We start from the raw sequence: 25322 nt of genomic DNA on the forward strand, positions 1-25322 counted from the left end.
AAAGGTATAATGGGCTGAGAGCAACAAATTCTGGGAAGTATTAGGTTGGTGCAAAAGTAATTGCGGTTTAACAGGTTAAAAATAATTGCAAAAACCACAATTACTTTCGCACCAACCTAATACAAAATGACTCAGAATCCTAGAACATTGCAAAGGCATCTCACCTTATAACTTTAATTCCACGACGTAATTCCTATGAAAAGTCGACCCAGGACCATTCAGCCTTCTCTTACTTTTGGTAATGGAGCACTGACCACCTCACAAGGCAACCAGCTCAATATTTAATGTACTGGAATCTTTAGATACTTCTTTCTACTGAGTTGAAACTGCTTCATTACATTCTACCTAGCTCTAGGTCTGCCCTACAAAATCTGCAGGGAAAGTCTATTTCCTTTTACATATTAGACAATTTCAAGTAAGTTATATATTTCAATATATCTGTAAAAGTACTGTAGACATCAAACTTAATATTCGTTACTTTTATAATTGTAAACCAATCTTTATTTCTAGACTGAGCTACCATTCCCTGTTCTTTGAGCAGTCTTTATTTTTACTAATTTAATAAAAATAATACATGTACTTGATCAAAACTCAAACACACATGAGTTTAAACAGAAAAGTCTTCCTATCCCAGCCGTAAGAGTTCTTGTTTCCTTGCAGCAATTTTCTATGCATAATTAAGCAAACACATACATATTTTTGAAAAGGAAAATATAACTAAACTACTGTATATTTATTCACCTTGTTTTTGCTACTTAATCTATTTGGAGGTGTTTCAATATTGGCACATACAGCTGTTTCTCATTATATTACATAGAAATACTGTAATTGATTTAACCAAACTTATTTACTAACATTTAGATTATTTACACTTATTGCTATTAGAAATATTTCAGCAATGAACATTCTTGCAAACATTTTCACATAATTGTACAAGTACTTGTAAGATAAATTCCTAGAGATGAAATTGCTAGATCAACAGGTATATAAATGATACATTTCGATATATTGCCACATTGCCCTACAAAGATGCTTCAGCCGTTTACAACTTGATCGACAGCACGTGAAAGTGCCTGTTTTCCATTCTCTCATCATCTTTGGGTATTAAAGTTTTTTTTTTAATTTGCCAATATTTATAATTATGAATGAGACTGAACAATTTTCATGTTTATTAGCACTTGTATTTCTTATTTGTGAACCTCCTGTTCATAAACTTTGCCAATTATTTAATGGGGTAGATTGATGTCTGCCAGCAGTAACTGGGGTTTATAGTTCTTTGCTTACATTTAGACAGATGAACATTATGTAACACAGGATGCTGGGAGTATGGTCCTTTCATCGCACTTTTTCCCCCTTTGCTTTGTACTGTTTTAAGTTGATTCCATAAATCCAGCAACAAGAGTATCTTAACTTCGTCTGTGGGGAGTCTTTGTGTACTCTGACCATAGCTCCTTCCTGAACTACGGGATATCTGTAAGGTAGCTGATGGTACCAGATGGTAAGGCTATAGGAGTGGAGGTGCCCAAGTTAGGTACAAAGGCTAGAAGGCACAGATACCCTTGGAATCATCACCAACACCAGCAAGACTTGGGGCTAAGGCACGATGGGTGGACCACTGGGTCCTGATTATACCAAGAGAACTGAGCCACAAATTCACCAGTCAGATTTGATATCTGAACTTACCCACAAATAAGAACATCCAGAGTATAAGAACCTGCACACATGAATTTCAAGGCCCCTCGTTCTTCACCCACTAGAACATGCTAACTCTTCACTTTCATCTACCACTCGCCAAAAAGCCCAGATGCCACTTGGACAGAACCTGAAAGACTCAAGATTCACCTGAGAGAGCTTGAGTAATCCAAAATTGACATTTTAAAACTAGAAGAAACTAAGGCAACATTAATTGGCAAGTATAGTTTCCCATTCTGCCTGGCGGTGACTTACTAAGAAGATATTTTATAGTAAAGAACCTACCTCTTCTTTGTACATATGAGTAGCAATATAAGTAAATTTGTGAGCCCACAACAGTTTTACTAACAGTAATACCAATACGGGAATGAGGAAAACAAAAGAAATGAGGAAGAGAAAGTAGTTTAGTCAATGGATGAGGAACTGACTATCCTTAAACCAGTCTGTGTTCCATTTCAACAATCTGTAAGTACATTCTCTCATTCTCATTCTCTCTCTCTCTCTCTCTCTCTCTCTCTCTCTCTCTCCCTGCCCCCACCCTACCCCCAAATATCTGGTACTCTTATTATTTTGTCTGAAGACTAGCTACAGTAGCAGGATACACATGTGTCTACTAAATAGAAAAGTTCCAAACTTAAAAAAAAAATAGCGTATCAACCCATATGCATGCATTTATGTGTGACTTAGTTCTCACTTTCCTGCTACACACATTAAAAAAAGATTGATTTTTGTTCTCAAAGCTATCTTTTCCCAGAAATACTATGCTGCAATTCCTAAAACTGTAACTATTTCTTCCTACAGTAAAACTGGGACAATCATATCAATCATATCAGAGTGAATAATCTCTTAAACAGTATGATTTTTATGCCAGCCTTAAATGAAACTTTGGGAAAGATTTCCCTATAAATGAAGATGGATGTCATACATGGTAAGTCTGCATTTCAGTCAAGGTCAGATCAATGTATGCAAGAGGGCAAGAAGTAAGGATCTAATCAGACAATCAGAGATGATTGCAAATCTCACAACAAATAGTTCATTCTGCTGCCTCACTCTTCCCATTTCTAGTTCTTAAGTATCTTTTAATAAAGCTGGAAAAAATGCAGACCCGCATCTGTAGTAAAATGAAAGCTCAGTATTTCTCAAACAGAAAAAAATCAGATTTTGAAAGAAACTGGAGCGATAAAAAGATAATCAGCTCGATACTCGGATGCTAAAGACCTCAGGGTTAAAAGGAAAAGACAGGCAGACGGGCACACAGGATGCTGAAAAGTTCTGAGCATGGAAATGAGGGAGTCACCCTGCAGTTTTACTAAGAAAATTCAATCTGTGGGGCTGGTACACCATCTGGTGACCATTTGGGGCCTACGTGTCAAAAACTGCCCAGATATTTCTGGATATTTTAGGATGCCATCACAACCTATAACAAATTGCAGTTTTTTTCTGAAACTTAAATATACATATATGATCTGACCTAAATGTGAAAAAACACAAGTGAGCAGTTCAGATATAAGAAAAAGTAAGATATTTCTCATTCAGTACTTCTAAGGACAAATAAAATACCCCACTGGAATTCACTACCAACTTGAAATATAAATATGCATGATATACTTATGCATTTTCTATATATTAAAAAATTTTAAATATAGAATTCTGTAAATTATAATTGAAAACACTTGGTTACTACTAAAGGTTATGTACAAGCACCAATAGAATTGCTTTGAAATTCATGAAATTCAGCCCTAGAAATATATACATTTTTCCCAAGGATTTTATATCAATGTTATTTGTTGATGCTACTGTATAACAACCAGAAGTTTCTACAGTTGATTAGGATTCACAAACATTTATCGATCAAGCTTTTTCACCATCACTTTCAGCAATCATGTTGAAACAGAAATTTCAGAATTACTAAATGAAAACAAGAATGTGAACAGAAAGATGCTGTACACATACTTTTTGTTTATTTTAATTCTTTCTCAATCTAGCCACAAGATTTTTCCCATAACTACAAGTGAGCACTCATACTTAACTCTTTTAGAACAAGAACGTCTAAAACACTTGAGAGCACTGTACATTAAATCAAGTTGACTTAACCGAATACGCTCAGCATGCATCCTCCTTCACTGTTGTTTTCTTTCTTTTTCCTTTTTTTTTTTTTTTGGAAAGGAAAATGGATAGAAATGCTGAGTGCCTAAAATACTGCTTAATGCCCATTTGAAGAGACAGGAATTTAACAAATCTCCCCCCACCTCCTAGGTAGGAAAAAGAGTCACACAAACTTCTCTTCAAAAGCAGGAGGGCCGAGGCCTCTCCGGAGCCCTGGCAGTGTCTGCAGACGACAGGGAGGCCTGCATGTACTCACACAGATGGCCAGCGCTCCTGCCCCCATCCTCGCAGGAAGTGTCCGGTAGAACTACGAAGACCAGATGAAAACATCCAAATGACAGCAAAATACTGAAATTCCATTCAGGATATGCTTTGATTTGAAAACCAGCTCCGGATCCCAAGTCCCCACAGTATGGGAAAAGCAGCTCCTAACATTTTCGGAAGTGTGGTACTGCTTCTCAATCGGCTAAACCCACATGGCTGGGAGGACGGCCTGGAGTTGAAATTTGATCCACAGAGTCTAGTATTGGCAAGGAGTGGGGAGTCATGTGACACAGGTCTTAAGTTCCTGACATCTTTTTCTTAAACCTGACTTGCTAGATGCCACACACAGGCTTTTTCTGTTCAGAAAACACTGATCAGCTGGTAGTATTCATTAACAGAACTAATGGAGCAGAAAGAGAAAACACCAACTTGCTTTCTTGTCCCTACTCCGAGAAAAATTCACGTAGATATTTACACTCAGGTTTAAATCTGCTGGCATATTCTTCACTTTTTTGAGGCAGTTTTCACTTCTTTTGCCTCCTAGAAACCAGCTAAAATCTATCAAAATTTTCTTCCCTCCAGTTTTACTCTATCAGAATTGTTCTAAGTGAAAATGCTCTATTTCATGTAGCTGTTACTGCTTCTAATTACTTTCAAATAATTTTATTCACATATACTGGTGATAAGCATAAAACAATACGCTTCTAGACATCCATAATTCTACGTATGTGATTTACAGCCTGGAAAATTAGCCTCTTTCAATAACTTCCTACTCCATATGCTGTGTAATTAGAAAATGTGATAGATTTTACAGGTTGTAAATATTTGAACCGATAGCTAAAATATCCATTTCATATAAACCAGAAGGAAACTGTCCTTTTTAATTTTTTTAGTACCACCTTTCTGTCAAATCTTTTTTACTACCATGTTTCCCCGAAAATAAGACCTAGCCAGACAATCAGCTCTAATGTGTCTTTTGGAGCAAAAATTACTATAAGACCCAGTGTTATATATTATATTGTATTAATGATATTATATGTTATATTATATTATACCTGGTCTTATAGTAATTTTTGCTCGAAAAGACTCATTAGAACTCATTGTCCGGCTAGGTCTTATTTTCAGGGAAACAAGGTAGCACACTTGACACAATGCTGACTAATAATATTACAGATGAAGCTTCACTTGACCCAACTTTTAAAGACGTAAACTGCCTGAATAATAAAGACATAATCAAGTTATAGTTTAAGGGGAGGAGGTGGGAGGAAAAGGAAAAACCATAAGAAGCTCCCATTTCAATACTTCCCTTCAAATCTAATATTCCTTGTGGATCTATAGCCAATCAATACTACCTGCAATAGAGCCAAGATAGCAACTCGCATTGAGGAAGGCACAGGACAATATGTACAGTTATTTTTACTTCTATATGTGCGCACAAAACACTGCACAGACTCTGCTTCCATAGGCAGAATAACACAGTCCCAAGGCCATACAGGGCACAGGGGTGGGAGAATGGAAACAATCTTCTCCATTAAGAAAATTATTTTTCTACTTCCCCCTTAATCTAGATTTCATCACTTCTGCTTCCCATTCACGCATTAGATAACTAGGCTGATTATTAAAGAAAATTGTCATAAAACAAACTTTGTTTAATACTTTAAAAATTGGTCTTCTTTTTCTGATTATATTAGTATTGCCAGTCCATGATGAAAAATAAAAGCCTAAAGATTAGGTCACCTAGAGGCCCATCACCAAACATCACCCAATCAGTATTTATTACCTTCATTGGTATGAATATTTTATAAAATATTTCCTAATTTAGAAAAGAAAGTCTGACCTAAAACCACACAAAAACATTTTTCTTAATTTAATAAGTGAAAATGATTTCTCATTTAAAAATTTTTTTATTATCATAACATTAAAGATATTAAAAATCCTTAATCATTTGTATTTTTTGTTCTGTGAATTCTCTTTGATCTATTTTCTTTATCTATTTATTAACTGGAGTCTTACCAGTGGAAGTCTCTTTTACAGGGTTATTAATAATTAAGTGATATAATCCATAAAAAGCACTTATTTTTATTACCATTTGCCAGGTGCTATACTAACAATTTCAAATGCTTATTATACGGTTTCATTATATATCTATTTGGAATTTATTTTGAAATATAGTAAAAGATCAGGATCTATATTGATTTTATATTTCTTTTTCATATAACTACTGTGGCCCAGACTCTTACCTCCCCCCAGGATGCAATCTTTCTTTCTGATATTAGAGCTCTTTCTCCCTCTTTGTTGGGGTTGACCCCATGGTTACCTCGCTAGAGACTCCATTTCCCAGCCTCTCATACAGGTAGACAGATAGGGCCATGTGACCATACACTTATTAACAGAATGTGAAAGAATAGGCTATGTGCAACGTCTGTGTCATGTGCTTAACAGGACTTCACTTGCTCCACATTTACTCTCCTTCTCTTTCATCACGAGCTGGAACGTGTGTGCACCAGAAACCTAGCTTCAACCATGCAGAAGTGGGACAATGTCCCAGGGGAGGATGGTATAACTAGTGGAAAGGACTTAGACCCCTGAATGACTTTGTGGAATACAGCTGCCTTACAGCTTAGACCAACTGAAATTTTATAAAAGAAATAAACTGTCAGTATGCTAGTGCATGCGACAGTCCTGTGTGTGTGTGTATTTGTACAAAACCAGTTTGTCTTTACCCTAATACACACTAAGCAAATGACTCAGCCCATTTAATGAGCAAATTTTTCATTTCTCACTTATCTGTGATACTACCCATACTATATATTAAGTTCACACACACACAGACACACACACACAGACACTCATGCACACACCCGGGTATTTTTCAGGCTAATATATTCTATCTAGTTTTTTCCCCTAGTTTTATACCATTATCATAATATTTGAATAACTATATCTTTATAATTCATTTAAGTATCTGATAAAGATAGCCTTCTCTCATTATCCATCTTTTTCAAAATTTTATTGCTCTTCTTTCCAATCAATTCTTCATGATGAATTTCAAAATTATTCCGTAATGTTAGAATATGTTAGAGCACTGAAACGTTGCTATTGTTACATTTTATTTCTATTTTGGATATAACAACATATGCCATAAGAACGAAAAATCTAGCCCTAATTTTCATAACTTCTTATATACCATTATAAAGTAAAATTAATACTATGGCTAGCAAATTTTTATCCTTAGTATTCTTCTCTGTGACGACTAGATTTCAGTTGCAAAAAGAAATCCTGAATAGGCTATTTAACAAAAAAACACTAAAAGACACTCCTCACTTCAAACAATGTTTGTGTATCCATGGAATATATGTGAAATTAGAGTCTGAAATAGTTTTTTCTGACCCCAAAATGGATGCTTAATTCCAGAGAGTTTTCTGAGCTGTCATACATGTATATTCCTGAGTATTGATTTACAAAGAACCTTAAAATGTGCAAGCCACAGCCAAGAGATTTGCTGATATAAGCTATTGCTTTTCCCCCAGAAGAGAAAAAGGAATTTTTAAAAGTGCTTTTCTGAAAGTCCACTATGGTGGGCCAATTCCATGACTACTCCCAGAAATGCTGAAATACCATGGCAGGACAAGGATGTCCTATTTTCAGGAAGATCCACGGGCACCCTGGAGGAAGGTGTCAAGGTGACTTCATGACTGATGGTTGGTTCCCTAGCATGCTGTCATTCAAATTACCTGTGACCTGGGGAAGCTTGATGGAGAAAACTAAAAGGGCCAGGTTATTCTCTAGCCTCCAAAAAAGCTAAAAATGCTTCAAAGCCACGTCTTTCGATGTTAGTTGGCAGAGCTATCCCTTTTCAAAGGACAAAATCTCTTTAGCTGGAGTAGATCTAAGGGATGTCAGAAGAACAGCAGCAGATTGCAGATACATTACTATTAGCCACGTTCCAGGAAGCAGCAAGTATCATGGGTGGGGTGGGGTGGTGGTATTAATAATAGCATGAATTACCTGGGCCCCTTGGAAATGGGAGGCTTTTTCATCCAAACTCAGTCTCTACTCCAGCTCTAGCCCTCCCTCGGCTATTTCTCAATGAGTATCCCAACCTGGCCCGAATCAATGACATCCAACCAGACAGGGTATCAGAAGTCAGTTAGTCAGCAACTATTTAATATTTGTGTACTCTTTCTTGATCAGTCGGGGATGGAGGTGTTAGATATTTTGGGTTTAGAATCACTGACAGTAGATGCAATGAGACATTACTTGCTGTAGGCCGGGGGTCAGCAACTACAGCCTGTGTGCCAAATCCGACCACCACAGGCCAAATCCAGCTATTCCAGACCAATCTGGGTACATTCCTCTGTTTACATAATGTATATGGTTGCTTTGGCACTACAGTGGCTAAGTTCAGTAGCTGCAGAGACCATGGCCTGCAAAGCCTAAAATATTTACCATCTGAGCCTTTGTGCAACAAGTTTGCTGACCCTTGCTCTAGGCTACTCAGTAACATTATTGGGCAGGAGAGTCCTCATATACCCACAGAAGACTAGTTTACGTGCTTTGGTTCCTTGGAAAATAGAAGGAAATATGTCTTTCTTGGATTTGTTAATCTACTTGGTTACAACTGCCCCATTACCTGGGCGTGGGGCTATTTTTAACTTCTCCTAATTATTTTTTGAGGGTTTTCCCAGGAAAAAGTCCCAGTTTAAATCTAATGATCCCATTTCTGTTCTGAATTCTAGGTGCACTCCCACTCCACGTAAGGAAAAAAAAATTACCACACATCTAGGAAAAGATAGATTTTTCTGTAGCCATGGAAACAAATAACCAACATAACTAATTTTAAACCTGTTCAATCAGCAACTCGCCTCAGTTAACCAATTGGTTTTGCAAGCCGAACCATCAGTGACAAACCATCACTTCTGGCCAATCAAGAATGGATTCACTCCAATGAACGTGTCTCTGAGTGCCATCCAATCAATAAGTATCTCATTTGAGTAAATTCTCCTTCAGATGATATCAACACCCTTGAAAACCCATGAACCCCAGTACCACACTTCCCCAAAACCCTACATAAGATAGCAGTCTGCTCTGCTCAGAAGGCCACCTGACCAGCAAAGCTTTCCCTCACTGCTATGGTCAGGAAATTCAGCTTTTTCAATTTTTTTATTTCAGGTACTGAGTACTGGTCTCATCATTCTTTGACACACCCCACAGTTTAGACATCCCAATTCCATGGGTCATTATTTAAGTCCTATCATTTGACCTGCATTTCTATTACTTCTTCACTAGCTTGCTTACCACCCCTTCTTTCAGCACCACTTATGGCCCCACCTTAATGCTCAGCATACCTTTGGCTGAGGCTGGTCTGCTAACTACCATTCCCTATCCTCCCCTGGAAGCTAACGCAGATCCACTATGCCAGTCTCCATAGGAGAGGATCAGAATCCAGGCCCCGAAGAAGTGGGCAAGACAGCTGACTTGGGAATCAGAAAGCTCTGTATCTGTGATAATTACCTCAACCTCAGGGAGAGAGCAAGAGAATAGCTGCATTTTCTTTTGAAAAGTTTTTGTTATTTCCCCAATAAGTTTTCTAAAGCCATAATTTAACTTTTTCATTTCATAAGCACTCCTACGATACACAATGTGTACCCATTACTATTCTAAGAATTAGGGCTAAAGGGGTTAAGGGAATGGTATATGACTTGAGCTATTAAGTACATGTAAACAAAAAAGGACACAATTTGCAAATATTGTGAAGGCATGCTGTTTGGCCATTTTGTCTCATTCGCAGAGTGATCTGCAAGTCCGTGTACCTGGTGGGAATTACTATTGCTCACATTAACACAAACCTTTGATACCTATTGTTCTTCACTCTGCATCATCACAGTTTATGATTACCTCGTAGCCCCTCAAGGTACCTGAGTCTTAATCTTTCAGTTATCAAATATGATACATTACATTGTATTATCAATTAACAGCATGAAAAGCAAGGGGCTTTCAACGGCAAGACAAGCAGTCTAGGCTGGACTTCATAAACAATCAGGAGCTATTGCAGGTTCTTAACTAGAATGAACGGCTTGATAAAACTAGTGACAAATTAATCTGGAAGTCCGACCAGAACATGCTAGAATGGGAAGGAGACTTATTACAGATAAATGCACCCTGTTTACAATAATCCAGTTGAGATGAAGGTGTCTTGAATCCAGACAGTGAAAGATAAGTCACATACATTTTGTAGAAAGAACTCCTAAGACTGGTAAGTGACTTTAAATAAGAGGCAAAAGAAATGCTATGCTAGACAAGAGAAGCATAAAAGGGTGATTCTAAAGATTGTTTTCCAGTACACTGGATTAGTGCCTAATAACTTGACTACTTTAAACCGCAGTCTGCCTCGAAAAGTTCTTATTTACGCTTGTTGACTTAATTATCAATAGTGTCCCCTTTCACTCATAAAAGTGTTCTGGGAAAGTTGAGGCTATGGGAGGTACCAGCAAAGGCTATTGCCAGGGTATCAGAAGGACCCCCTCCACCAGGATCCCAAGAATCCAGAATCACCACCACGTCGGTCTTCATTGGACAGATCTTTTCACTCCCCTCCACTTCCTGCCAGAATCCAGGCTTCATTCCTCCACTTCTAACTCCAAAGCACAGTCCTGTGGGCCAGTTTATGAGACAAGGACCTGAGAAAGTATATGTGGATCACCCCAAAACACTCCACCACATTCTTAAGTAGCAACAGGAAATGTCTATCTATCAAGGGGATTTTCTTGTTTTCCTCTTATGTGCTGATTTTCTTCCACCAGCTCGACATCCTGAAAGCAACAGTGAGGCTCCATCGGTAGTGATTCAGTCTTCAAACAAATTTGCTGCATACAACAAGCACCACTATAAACTTGAGGCTTTTTGTTTCTCTTCAAATGTAACTTTGAATTCCTTCTCATTTTTCATTTAGGAAACTGTATTACCTAAGTGACTGTGCCTTTAGTGACGAAGGGAGCTTTATAGAAATACCATTTTTAGGTTAGTGTTTTATAAGTTTGATACAAACATTTAAAAAATGGTTATAAAAATTTTTCTCACCGTTTGGACTATGTATTATATGGTTACCCCACTAATAAAAGAAATTAATTAGTTGGGAAACAGAACATGTTTGAGCAGAAAGTCGCACTTGGTTTTGTGCAGACTTTAGAAATCAGTCACAGAGCAGGGGCAACTTTCAGTAGGGAATGTACATTAGAATCATTTTCATTAGCATATTGAAGGCTGCTACAGCCTCCCTTGGCTTCTTTAATGCCTCCCTAAAAAAAAAATCACCACAGCCTATTTATTCTATCTCTGAAAAGTTTTTCAGATCAATTTCCTCTCTATTTCCACAGCCATTTTTTTTTAATTAAAAAAAAATTTTTAAATACGGTACCTCATCAGCATTCCTTTGGCACAACTACGTCACTACATTTCTGAAACAGATTTGATTATGTTACTTTCCTGATTATTCTCTTTCTCGTTAGGTCTATTGGCTCCATAGACGGGTTTTGAGGTATCTATGATCATCCATGTACTTGTATGTGAATTCTCAGTGTATGCACACTGAAGTGAGCATCCATCTTAGTATTTTTAACCTTTCTAAGAATAAAAAATGCTAACCCATAAACTATATTCCAAACTCCTTAGCATGGATTCAAGGTTTTTCAAAATCAAATTCCACACTAGCCTTCTCTCCATTATATACTTTAAATTCTAGCCACTGTCCTCATGACAGGCTGGCTAATGGCCACCCAAAATTGTCCACATCCTAATCCCCAGAACTTGTAAATATTTTACCTTGCGTGGCAAAATGGAATTTGCCGATGGGATTAAATCAAGGATTTTAAAATGGGGAGATTATCCTGGATCATCTGGATCCAATGTAATCACATGGATCCTTATCAGAAGGAGGCAGAAGAGTCAGAGTTAGAGGAATGTGAGAAACTGGAAGACGCAGGCTGCTGGGTTAAAGATGGAGGAAGAGGCCACAAGCCAAGGAATAAAGGCATACTCCAGAAGCTGGGAAAGGCAAGGACTCCTCCAGAACATCAAGAAGAACCTTGATTTTTTAGCCCAGGGAAACTGATTTCAGAATTCTGAATTCCAGAACAGTAAGAAAATAACATTTTGCTGGGTTTTTGTTTTGTTTTTAAATAAATTTTATTGGGGAATATTGGGGAACAGTGTATTTCTCCAGGGCCCATCAGCTCCAAGTCGTTGTCCTTCAATCTAGTTGTAGAGGGTGCAGCTCAGCTCCAAGTCCAGTCGCCGTTTTCAATCTTTAGTTGCAGGGGGCAGGGCACAGTCCACCATCCCACGCGGGAATTGAACCGGCAACCTTGTTGTTAAGAGCTCGCGCTCTAACCAACTGAGCCCCCCAGCCACCCCATTATGCTGTTTTAAATCACTAAGTTTTGTTACAGCAGCAATAGAAAACTAATACGTTGATGTTCCACAAATTAAATAAGGTATACATTTTCCCACTTTAGAACTTTTGTTCATGATTGTGTATTTGCCAGAAATGTCATTGTCTCCGTTTTCTACTTGGGGAACTCATACACATACGTCAACGCGAAGCACCAATGCCACCAGCACTCCTGATCAATGCTGCTCCCTTGTGTGTACATACGCCTTGTGTAAACCACTAGTATAACATTTAGATATGGCAATGTTATTGTTTGCAAACCTATCTTTTCTAGATTGGGAACTTCTCGAGGGACAGGGAAACATCTTATTCTATTTCCTCATAGCCTTTATAAAATAAATATTTGTACAATAAATGTTTTAAATGTGTAGTTATAAACCTTAGGTTGCTCCTGGAAGCACTTTGAGACTCATTTAAAAGTTAGGACAAGAAATGGGGATTACATGAGTGTTCTCAGAAAAAGAATTGAAAAGTGTGAGCATGGATATGCTTTCTAAGAGATTCCAGAGAAAGTTCAGAGATCTGAAAAAAAAAGTCAGAATATTACACATAGGGTAGGGGAAACAGGTGAAGGTGGTCAGAAGGTACAAACTTCCAGTTATAAGATAAATAAGTCCTGGGGAATATAATGTACAGCATAAACTACAGTTAATAATATTGTATTATATATTTGAAAGCTGCTAAGATAGATCTTAAAAGTTCTTACCACAAGAAAAAGAATTTCTAACTATGTGAGTTGATGGATGTTAACTAGACTTACTATATATAGTACTCCACAGTATATACATATCGAATCATTATGTTGTACATCTAAACTTATACAACGTTATATGTCAATAATATATGTCAATGCTATATCTCAATAAAAGTGACAGAAATAAATAAATATAAGGAGAAACTAGTAATACAAAAGCTCATTGGAAACAGTGCTCATTGGAAGATATCTGTAGCCTTTAATATCTTAGTCCTTCATTTTCAACCTCTTGTTACCAGGAAGATTTCACTGAATTTTTTTTATAATCTTACTTCTGAGTAAAGGTTAAGTTGAAATTCTTGAAGTAATTACTTTTGATTTTTTAAAAAGATTTTTATTAAAAAAATAGAGCTAACATACATTATATCAATTTCAGGTGTACACCCTAGTTATTCAACATTTATATATCTACAGAAGTGATCACCATTCTAAGTCCAGCAACCATCTGACACCGTACCATGCTATCACAATGTTATTGACTATATTCCCCATGCTGTATGTTACATCCCCATGACTTATTTGTTTTATACCTGGAAATATGAACCTCTTATTCCCTTTCACTTTTCCCCCTTTTTAAATTTTTCAATTACAGTTGACATTCAATACTATTTTATATTAATTTCAGGTGTACAGCATAGTGGTTAGACACTTGTATAGACATTTGATTTCAAATTGTGACCAGGCTAAGGGTAATAAAATAGTATGAACATCACTGCCAATTACAAGGTGTAAATAGTAAATCAATATTCCAACTTAAAAAATATATTATAGCAGAAGAGGTACCTCAAGAGTTTATTTTTAAAAATATTAATTATTAAGCACTTATACCTATATTAACTCATTCAATGAATATTAAAAAAAGATAGGATATAAATGCCATCATTCTCATTTTATAATGAAAAAAAACATTTGAAACTCAGAGAAATCAAATTACTTGCCAAACCATACAGCTGGAAAGATGTAAAACAGAACAGAAGCTCAAGACTTCACTTATTTATTCATTTAATACTCAAATATTTACTAAGAGAATACCATGTGTCATATACTGTTGCAGACACTATGTTCCAATCCAGATTTTTTAAAATGGATATGACTTGTAATCCTAAAAGCCTTACACCTCATATGAGTTATAATATGCTCGGCTATCATGGACTGTTAGGAAAGATGGAGGGGGCATTGCTATAGGATTCTTGGGCATTCATGTGGCACTGTAATAACATCTCACATTAAGATAGCAGCAATAGTTTATTATTTAGTCATGAATTGCTGCTAAATTTCTATTTTATATATAACAATTTGTAGCCCTTCACTGCGGCATGCAAGACTCCTAGTAGTTAAGCAATTAGCCTGAAATAAATCAATTTCCTAGTCATTTACATCAAAGAGTCTCAAACTATGCAAAAGGGAGGGAATCCATCTCAAAAAAATCCATCTCAAAAATCCATCTTACAGCTACAAAATAAATAAATAAATAAATAATGGAAGGAAAAAAGGAAGTTAGAGTCCCAATACTACACATGAAAGACAGATAAGAAAAAAAAAACAAAAACTGAAAACTCTTCTGTGACTGTAGCAGTAATAAATTAACTAAAATCCCCTATTGGTAAAAAGAAATCAAAAACTTAGAAACAAACATGGTCAGCATAAAACTAGTATCTGTATTGTAGTAATAGGTACTGCTGTTAAATAAACCAACCTGCTTCTTTTTAATATTAGAAACAAACTACCAGTTGAAAAGAGAAATCTTTAAAGGTCCAGTCAGCTTCAAAATGATGGATTTAATAATCCCATCAATTTCTCCTCATCAAGCAATCATGTAATTGTACATCAATTTCAGCACACTGTTGATAGGGGCTTTCCAAATTGTTGGCTGCTTCCACTATTACATCCCCAAAGGAAAACACAATGTAGAAGACAAGGGAGAGGGGAAAAACAGAACTCTGTGAATACTCCCAGCTTAAGTATAAAGAGGAAAGGGTTATGGGGGGAAATCTATACTTATACCTACTTATCTCAACGCAAAAGAGGGAAAACTATGAAAATCCAAGGAAAGATAGTTATCACCTCTACCACCTTTCAGAATTGAGATGTCAGGGTTTAGGTTGAGAGATACAATAAATACAAGCAATGGGAAGGAAGGGCAGAGTTAAACCCCTCTCTCCAATTTTTGTGGTTGTTAAACCTAATAAAGGACAACAAAGATAATAAACTAAAATACATTTCAAACATATTTCCAAAAGGATGACTATTTGAAGACTATCTTTTGCATCATACTTCCATTTTTATATCTTTACCATTCCCTTCAGATACCTATAATTGGGCTAAAAATCTGCAAAAACAGTACATGTGATATGCTGTAATTAGGATTAAAGCAAAGAAAGAAAATGTGCATCTGTTTTGGACAAAGTGAGAATTTTCAATACACAATCCTGAGGTGGTTTTGTGAATCCCCTTATAATTACAACCACAGATATGAGGTGTGATAAAAAAATACAGTGAATGTTTAAATTAAAAAAATTATTACAGTAAAAGACACATTACCATTAATCCCATCAAAATACTCCCCTTTGCTTTTAACACACTTATCCCATCGTTCTTGCCACTTTCTGAAGCAGTTCTGGAAGTCCTCTTTCATGAGTGTCTTTAGTTGTGCTGTCGTGGCTGCTTCGCTGTCCTGAATTGATTCAAAATGTTTACCTTTCATGGTCATTTTGACTTTGGGGAAGAGCCAGAAATCACACGGTGCCAGATCTGATGAATAAGGTGGATAAGGGCACACCATAATGTTTTTATTTGACAGAAATTGCTGTACCAGAGAAGTGATATGTGACATGGAGCCTTTCCCGCTGTGATCACAAAGTATGGTAAATGCTGCTGTCGAGTGCCATCCAACGCAAAGGCAGGGGGATCTTTAATACAGGAAGTGGTGCCTCGAACCTTAGTAACAGTGTGTGATAAGTTTCAACTTGTTTGGTGCAGTCAGTCGGGTGTGAGCTACGGTTGAGAGAAGGTGTTTTAAAGTGTGCTGTAAATCATCTTCCATCATGACAATGCTGTGTCACACATTGCTTCTGGTACGTTAATTTATGTCAAATAAAAACATTAGGGTGTGTCCTTATCCACCTTATTCACCGAATCTAGCACCATGTGACTTCTGGCTCTTCCCCAAAATCAAAATTATTCAGGACATTGAGCTAGCCACAACAGTACAACTAAAGACACCTATGAAAGAGGACTTCCAGAACTGCTTCAGAAAGTGGCAACACGATGGGATAAGTGTGTTTGAAAAAAGGGGGAGTATTTTGAGTGTGATTAGGGCAATGTGTCTTTTACTGTAATACTTTTTTTAAATTTAAACATTCACTGTATTGTTTGATCACACCTCATAGTAAGCCCAATCTGGGCAACAGGTGTGTTCCTAGTGGTATTTGGCAGATGCCAATCAACGATATCATAAAACATTTATAATATGTTGTAAAGAAGAGCCTGAATAAAATTATGTATATTATGACTTCATGTTCTCATTTTGTATGTATATACATACATATAAAATGTATATTGATACAGAAAGAGTGGATATGCACCAAAATACTAAGAGTAATTATCTCTGAATGTTGGTATTATCTTCCTTTTTCTTTCTGCATTTAATATTTTCCTGCAAAGACTGCATATAATTTAAGAAGGGGGTAGGTATAAGAAGAAAAACTCCCTCCCAAAAGAGCACATTATGAGAGAGGAATCTGATATTCAACAGTGGTCAAGATTCAAAGGTTTCCAAACGTCAGCATACGAGACTCTCTTGGGACACTCACTGAAAATATAGATTCCTGGGCTTCATCCCTGGAGTGCACCCCCGAATCTATATGTTGGACCCAAGGTGATTCTGACCCATCAAGTCTAAAGAGTAACCTTCAGAAATGCGGCTTTTGGGAAAAACTATAACTTGAAGGATCTACAGATTAACAGAGAAAGGAGAGGACTTTCCAAGCTAAAGGAAAAGCTTGAAGCTGCACGTGCTGGGGACTGGGAGAGTGAGTGTTCTGATGCACAGCGAGGTCTCAGGAAACTTGAGTCAACCAAACTATGGACCTGAGGGCTCCTTTAGAGGACAGTTGGAAACTGGGCAGGTTTGGAAGGGTAAGGTAGGTACATAAATTTCACTCAAGTTTCCCACCCATACTGCTGACAACAATCAGCAATTCACTGGTTTCTTCAATTTTTTTTTAAATTAAATTTATTCAGGTAACAATGGTTAATAAAATTACACAGATTTCAAGTGTACAATTCTATAATACATCATCTATGTATCACATTGTGTGCTCACTACGCAGAGTCAGTTCTCCTTCCATCACCATATATATGACCCCTTTACCCTCTTCTACCACCAAAATTTGACTTCTTCAATTTTTATCCACTTGTTTTTCAGGAACTGAGTCTAACTTTTCCTTAAACAATTCCACCAGTAATTTTCATTTTTATGACCCTATTAAATCTTTTCTACTCTCTTAGGAACTCATGCTTTTATCTTTGCATATGCTGCCAGTCAATTAAAAACCAACCACCAGACATCAAGGAAACACAGAAACAAAATAAATGTAAAAGTCCCCTACTGGGCATCTATATGACTCAAGAGTATAAGAAATCACTATCTTCCCTATCATATTAACTGTTTAAAAAAGATGCGGGATTTTCCAATAAGTAATCTGATCTTTCACTTGTGTCCATAAATTTTCAAGTGGAAAACTGTTCCTAACTTTAACCATTTTAAAAGAACTTTTTTTAAATTAAAAATGAATAATTTGGGCTTTAATGCACAATACAAAGTAAAATAATTTTACGGCTAAGAGACTTCAAAGAACAAGCATTCATTTTACTGGTGACAACAATTTCACATCCTGATTGATCTAAAACACACACACATCCCAAAAGAAAAATAAATTACATTTCAGTTGCAAAATGCCCCTCAATATTTTACATCCTTTAAAGTAGGTGACAGTAAATGGTTGTTGTGAAAACTATTGATTTTCAAGTAAATGGAACCCAAAAAGCAAAAAAAAAAAAAAGCAATTCCTTTAAAATTAAGAATTTACCAAGAATTGTCCTATTCCATTACAAAACTATGGTGCATACAGATTACTACTGAAAGTGAGGCCACATAATGTATTTCTATTGATATTATCTCAGCCGAAAGGGAATTCAGAGATTGTAATGGGGAGAAACATAAGCTACTTTCAGTTGACTGGGAGCAGTTTTCAGAAAACCTACAATTCAATGAACCAGATGCTAAGTCTGATAAATATTGTTGCAAACTTAATGTGCTTTCACACTCCTAGAATGCCTTTGTTGGTAAGTTAATGTTAAAATTCCATTTTATAAGGGGTAATTTTAGCTATGCAGAAATAACGTATTTTTTTTTTTCCTTTTCATGTCTTTGCGTTACAAACTTCGATTGTGATAGTGCTTTAAAGCCTGATAGACCTGGCTCAAATCTCACTTTGCCACCTACCTTTTATAATTCATGTACCTTTTCAACCTTTGTTTTCTTGTACATAAAATAGAATTAACATCTACCTCATAGTACTGTTATAAGCATTATTACAAGGAGCAATTGTATATACAGAGAAAGACATACTGTTGGGTTACACCTGAAACTAATAAAAATAAATAAATGCATAGCATTAGACTTAAAAAAGAAAAAAAATATTGGTGGCTGAATTTCTCAAGGAGTGGAATGTCTTTTGATTAGAGAATAAGCCACAGGCAATGGTAAGGGACAGTTGGAAGATAAAGAATACAAAACTGCTCTGAATAATAAAGTGAAAAAGAATCTTTAGATTTCACAAGGAGCTAAAAGGGAAAGACAAAAGGGATCCTGATACAGAAAAATGCTGGGGAGAGAAAGGAGAAGATGTTATAGTAAGATGGAGTGAGGCTGTGGCCCAATCGAAGGACTGACAACAAGAAGTGCCCTGTGGCCAACCAGACTCTTAATAAAACAAGGATGCCCAAAGTTCTATTCTAAGGTCCCTCCTCTCTTGTATTCTAATATAAATCTGCCACAATTGCAACCTCTCCCCCATCAAAAAAGAAAAAAAAGATTGTTAGATAAAACTATCTTGTGTAAAGACAGCTGTCTGGAGTAAAGTCTTATTAAACGTCTGGTAAATACAACTGCCTTGTGTGAAGCAGTGTTTCGAGGAGATTAAGGAATGTGGGCTGTGTTCCAGATTTGAATTTACACAAGGTGATGAAAAGGGAACAGCTATAAGAGATAAGACACTAGCAAGCTGGGAAATTCAGCAGAAACAGAGAAACAATGTAAGTGATATCTGGAAGAAAATTAAACTCCAGAGATATTGGAAGAGGGAGATAAGAAGCAGGGTTTGTTTTATTTAAGTAAAATAAACTGGACAGAGTGACCCAGTAGGCTGGAAGAGTAGGGGAAAAGCCAAGGCTGCTAACATCTGGTTAATTACTTGGCAGGCAGTAAATGTCAGCTCTTTCCCCTTATAGGAAAGGATCATATCAGATACAAGTGTTTTCATGCTTCTTACAAATATCAGGGGAAAGAGGCAAACTTTTAAAAGTGAAATAAAACTAGCATGAAGTTGTATTTTATGTAAAATAGTCAACCAAAACTGCAGAAACTGTATATATGGGGAGGAGGAGGTAAGGGGAAGATCTATCTTCAGGAAAAGCAGGCATCTGTCAAAAACCACATATAACTTCACAGCATAACTAGACGACCAAAGATTTTCCATTGTGCCTAATGGGGGAAGGCTCTGATTTTGAGGAAGGCAATTGAACAGTTTGGGCGGGGAGTTAAATAGAAGGCTTAGAATCAGCGTCTTTTCTGCAGTATGAATGCTTAGGCCAGTTCCCTTTTGAAACATTCTAGCAACACTATGGCCTTGGCAAATAAATGACGAATTATTATGCTACAGTGTGTTAATGAAAAAGGTTAGACATTTATGTTCAGATACTAGAGAAACTTAACTGAAACTTTTCCCTTTTTCAAGGTATTATACGAAAAAGAGAGCAAGAAAAGGCTAAACGCAGTTCCTCGGTAAAGAGGTGCTGCAGGACCAAGGTGCAGCCGCTCCCATCTCCCGGGAAGGCTCATAGGACCCAGCAGGCAACTGGATCTAGGAGGAGGGTAAAGGCACGGTTCATCACAGCGGTTATTAGTGTACAGGTGCCGGCATTCGTTCCATTTAAAATGCCAAAATAGAAACCTATGGTATCTCCGTTTGAAACAAATCAAGAGAAGTTTCATCAAACTGCAATTCCCTTATTACTACTGATAAACTGGGGTAGTAAAGGAGTGGCAGGGACCCTCCCACAGGCTTACGCGTCTACCAGGTGTAGTCGGTTTTGCACAGCGTCGGCTTCTATCGCGACTTCCACCATCGAGCAATCCCCCCAGAGAGTGGAGACTCATACCCAGGTAGACCGCTCCCCGCTGCGCCCCAGCCACCCAGGAATCGCTCCGGTGGGTGGTGCAGAGTGTAAGCCCCAGTTCCTCTCCAGAACCCTGTACTCACGAGGAGCCAGCCTCCCTGCCCTCGGCCAACTCCCTCCTACCGTAGCTCAAGATCCTTGCTCCGGCTCGTTCAGTCCGGGCGGCCGGGCGCTGAGAGGCGCAGGCACCAGGGCCGCTATTTGTAAACACGCTCCACGTGCGCTCTCCCTATCCATTTGCATGCCGCTGCCCGCATCTGAGGATGCGCAGCTTTTTCGCAAGCCCTCAGAGGGTGCGATTTTTATTCTCCCTGAGCGTAGAATAAGCCTTGCCCGCAGATCCTGGGAGGGCCAAGACAGGGTGAGCTTGTACCGTCCCCTGCTGGTCCGTGAAGCAGTCGGCCGGCTGGAGCAGGCGGGCCATTAACCAAACCCACGCTGCACCTAGAGTCGCAGCAGCGGCCGGCCCGCCCCTCTCCTCCTTTCCCCTCCCCTCCCGCCCGCTCGCCAGAGACCCCGCCCCCGGGCCGCGCGCGCTCGCCAGCGCAGGCCCCGCCCCCTCGCCGACATAACGTTCTTGCGGGGGCGCGCGCGTGCACCCTAATCCCCCGCCTTCCGGCTCCGCCGGCGACGCTTGCTCCTCGCTGCCGCCGCGCCACCAGTGTCAGCCTCTCTCCAGAGACTCCATTTGCTCTCAGGGCGATCTGGCCCCTTCGCAGGCAGGCGGAGAGCATGTCCCCGGTTCGCGGACTGGCGTCCCCTGGGCCAAGCAGCTGCTTGCTTGATGGCTGGCTGCGGCGGTGACACCCTTGTCGCCAGCGGCCACGGAGGAATCCGGGCTCCCTCCGCGTGAGCAAAGACGTCCCGCGCTCCGGAGCTCGCCCTGCAGGGAGAGGCCCTCGCTTACACGGCTTCTCTCTGACCTCTTAATTTCAGGAGGTAGGCAATGCAGGTCCCGCTGTCACTCCAGATAATGCCTAAAAACATTATTTGTCGTACTTAGCCATCACATTTATAGGAGGCGTTAATTTTCTCAACATAGTTTCAGGAAAGATGTGGGTAATGCCACAGACCCTGATATTGAAAAAAAAATGTTTTTGGTATTTTTCTTTAGGTTTCGGAGGCTCCGAGTGCCTAGACAGCCCCCCTCAGGAACTACAGTACTTCTGTTGGCCCATCGAGGATCATCCTTTACCAGGATTATTGTGTCATCATCATTACTGAACCTTCCCCATACCCTCTACCATGAGTTCTGATTTCTACCATTGGAATTTTTTGATGCTTTATTTAATCATGTGACACCACCTCTTTACTACCCTTTTTCTTTTCCACTTGCTAAATACATTAGGTATAAGTTTGTCGTTAAAGTACAAAGTTTTCTGCGTGTCCGCTTTCACCTTATTTGCACCATTCACTTCTCTCCAGCCTACCTTACTTTGCTTGCTTGTGATTTCCATAACCACGCACTTGTGTAGCCTGTAGCAGTCCTTGCCTGGAAAAGGCAGCATTCCATACAATACACTGCCTGAAAAAGAATAGTTAGGGGATGAGTTTTCCCATTATATTTTCCGATATGTCACGTCTGCAAGTCTTCTCTTAAATTATTTATTCCCCGTCACATTTTCCAAAATACCTGAATCTTAGTTCCTTTAGCAAAGAACTTCACCTGTAATGATGGCAAGAAGAATTAAATATGCAATAAGACTGTTTTAGAGACATTGCTGGTACAGTATTGGTTGCAGTCTCCATTGAGATTGTAGTTCATGAAAAGACCTTAAACTAAATCAGGAGGAAGAAATAAGTTAGGGTTAACTGGAGCTAGTCCTTGTTGAAGGAGCTTTGTAAGTTTTAAAACAGCAAAGTGAAGAGTCACATAGGCCTTGCCTGGCAATTGGCCAGCACACTATCATCCATCTAGGTCCTGTGGGGACAGGGGAGGGATTTTAGAACCCCATTTCTGGTCTTACTGTGTTCAAATCTAAGTTGTTAAATATCTTGTTCTCGTCATCACCTGAAACATTAGACATTAAAATGTTGGGGAAACGTAAGCGTGTGGTGTTGACAATTAAGGACAAGCTTGACATTATTAAGAAACTTGAGGAAGGCATCTCTTTCAAAAAACTTTCTGTGGTGTATGGGATTGGTGAGTCCACAGTTCGTGATATTAAAAAGAACAAAGAAAGGATAATAAACTATGCAAACAGTTCAGATCCTACAAGTGGGGTATCCAAACGTAAATCTATGAAGTCCTCAACCTACGAGGAACTGGATAGAGTTATGATAGAGTGGTTTAACCAACAGAAAACAAATGGGATTCCAGTGTCTGGAACGATTTGTGCAAAACAAGCTAAGTTCTTTTTTGATGCTTTGGGGATGGAAGGTGATTTTAATGCATCATCTGGCTGGCTAACTCGTTTTAAACAGCGCCATGGTATTCCAAAGGCTGCTGGTAAAGGAACAAAATTAAAAGGAGATGAAACTGCTGCCAGTGAATTTTGTGGTAACTTTCAGGAATTTGTTGAGAGAGAGAATCTACAACCAGAGCAAATTTATGGTGCTGATCAAACTGGATTGTTCTGGAAATGTCTACCATCAAGGACATTAGCTCTTGAAACTGAGCAAACTACTTCCGGTTATAGGTCAAGCAGAGAGAGAATCATTATTATGTGTTGTGCAAATGCCACAGGTTTACACAAACTTAATCTTTGTGTTGTGGGGAAAGCAAAAAAACCCCGTGCATTCAAAGGAGCTGACCTTTCAAACCTTCCTGTCACTTACTTCAGTCAAAAAAGTGCATGGATAGAACATTCTGTTTTCAGACAGTGGTTTGAAAAATACTTTGTGCCACAGGTACAGAAGCATTTGAAGTCCAAGGGGCTTCTAGAAAAAGCAGTGCTTCTTTTGGATTTCCCCCCAGCACATCCAGATGAAGAGTTGTTGAGTTCAGATGATGGCAGAATAATCGTGAAATATCTGCCACCAAATGTCACAAGTCTAATTCAGCCTATGAGCCAGGGAGTTCTAGCCACGGTAAAAAGATATTACCGAGCAGGACTTCTCCAGAAATACATGGATGAAGGAACTGACCCAAAAATGTTTTGGAAGAACTTGACAGTATTGGATGCAATTTATGAAGTATCAAGAGCTTGGAGCATGGTAAAATCAAGTACCATAACCAAAGCATGGAAAAAACTCTTCCCTGGCAATGAAGAGAATTCAGGTATGAACATTGATGAAGGAGCCATTTTAGCAGCTAACTTAGCAACGGTTTTACAGAATACAGAAGACTGTGAACACGTTGACATTGAGAATATTGATCAGTGGTTTGACTCCCGGAGTAATGACTCCAGCTGTCAGGTGGTAACTGACAGTGAGGGTGCTGAGGACCAGTCCAGGCCTGCTGAGCAAAAGCCTTCCAGTAAGACTAGAAAGACAGAACTGAATCCAGAGAAGCACATTAGCCATAAAGCTGCACTTGAATGGACAGAAAATTTACTGGATTATCTAGAACAACAAGATGACATGCTTCTGTCTGATAAGCTGGTATTACGAAGGCTTCGAACGATAATAAGAAGAAAACAGAAGATCCAAAATAACAAAAATCATTGATAGTGCTCTTAAGGGTGTCAGTGTATTTGCATCTTTGTGACTTTATCTTCAGTGCAACTTAATTATCTTGCTTGAAGTGCTATGGATTTCAAGGCCAAATACATTTTATAAATGATTTTAGGAGTAGATGCCATTTTGGATTACTTCAATTACCACTCTTTAATGTCTATTCTATACATAAGCATTGACATGTAACTTGTCTATCTTCTGTTTCTAATCTGTATTATACTAATTAGATCATAAGGTACCTATGGCCGGGGATCTTGCACCTGTTTTATGCCTCAGTTTCATTGTGTCTAATAGAGGACCATGCACACTATGGGCAATCAATAAATCTTACTTAAACTGCATTTTTATGACTTTCTCTGAACTTCAGTTTTCAAATTGAATTATGTTGGGGGGAAGTGTCCGTTTCCATGATCTTCCAACCTACTGAAAATTTTGGTACTCAGCAAAGATTATGCTTGAAGTATTTCACTGTGAAGGCAGAGAACTGAAGGAAAAGAGTCTAAAGCTTTAAGTATGGCGTTCTATACCAACAGTATTTGGGCACTCAGCAGTTCAGATTGGAGATCTCTCAGTATAATGAAGGAAGAAGAAATAGGTTTAAATGTCCCCAGGGCTTACTCTTTACTTTTATTCCATCTGGCAGTAGGGAGAGTTCCTTCATAGTTGTGGAAAGAATGCCAACCTTGCTCCAGAAAAATAAATTCAGTTCCCAAACCATTGTCGTTAGAAGAGGTAAGGGTTAAATTTTATCTGTCATTTTGATCCTTTATTAGTATAGACATGTCAATAGTTTTTTCTCTCTAATAAGCTATTTAATATTTATGTAACACCTTAAGCTTATGAAGTATGCCATTTTCTTTTACATAGCATATTTTTCACATAGCATATTTCACATAGCTGTTTCTTTCACAAAGCATATTTTTCACATAGCATGTATTTCTGTGAGAAATACTGAGACTATAGCATACATAAAATTTG

At 38.2% G+C, this 25322-nt stretch overlaps 2 protein-coding genes across 8 annotated transcripts in view; one reads left to right on the forward strand and one right to left on the reverse strand.

Moving 5' to 3' along the window:
- Positions 1-21176, reverse strand: part of FAM13A (family with sequence similarity 13 member A) — a 311779-nt gene extending 290603 nt beyond the window's left edge. For 3 of the 7 annotated variants that reach the window (XR_004422991.1, XM_033105659.1, XM_033105658.1), the window contains exon 1: positions 4055-4299. Coding sequence is in view for 5 of the 7 variants with exons in the window: in XM_033105659.1 (XP_032961550.1) it covers positions 4055-4081 (27 nt within the window). In the remaining 2 variants the exon portion in view is untranslated. Of the gene's footprint in view, positions 1-4054; positions 4300-20849 lie in introns of those variants that run through there. The other 4 variants (XM_033105663.1, XM_033105660.1, XM_033105661.1 and 1 more) reach the window with 2 other exon arrangements.
- A 151-nt stretch (positions 21177-21327) lies between these two features.
- Positions 21328-24694, forward strand: TIGD2 (tigger transposable element derived 2). The gene is made up of 2 exons (XM_033106801.1): positions 21328-21665; positions 21841-24694. Exon 2 carries the CDS (start codon positions 22758-22760, stop codon positions 24333-24335), a length of 1578 nt encoding a protein of 525 aa, XP_032962692.1. The 5' UTR covers positions 21328-21665; positions 21841-22757; the 3' UTR covers positions 24336-24694.
- The last annotated feature ends 628 nt before the right edge of the window (positions 24695-25322 follow it).

Source organism: Rhinolophus ferrumequinum, chromosome 5 (assembly GCF_004115265.2).
Source record: "Rhinolophus ferrumequinum isolate MPI-CBG mRhiFer1 chromosome 5, mRhiFer1_v1.p, whole genome shotgun sequence".
Classification (NCBI taxonomy): Eukaryota; Metazoa; Chordata; class Mammalia; order Chiroptera; family Rhinolophidae; genus Rhinolophus; species Rhinolophus ferrumequinum.

What these genes read in the sequence shown, in the direction of transcription:
- TIGD2 (XM_033106801.1), top strand. Translation starts at nt 22,758, where the DNA reads ATGTTGGGGAAACGTAAGCGTGTGGTGTTGACAATTAAGGACAAGCTT.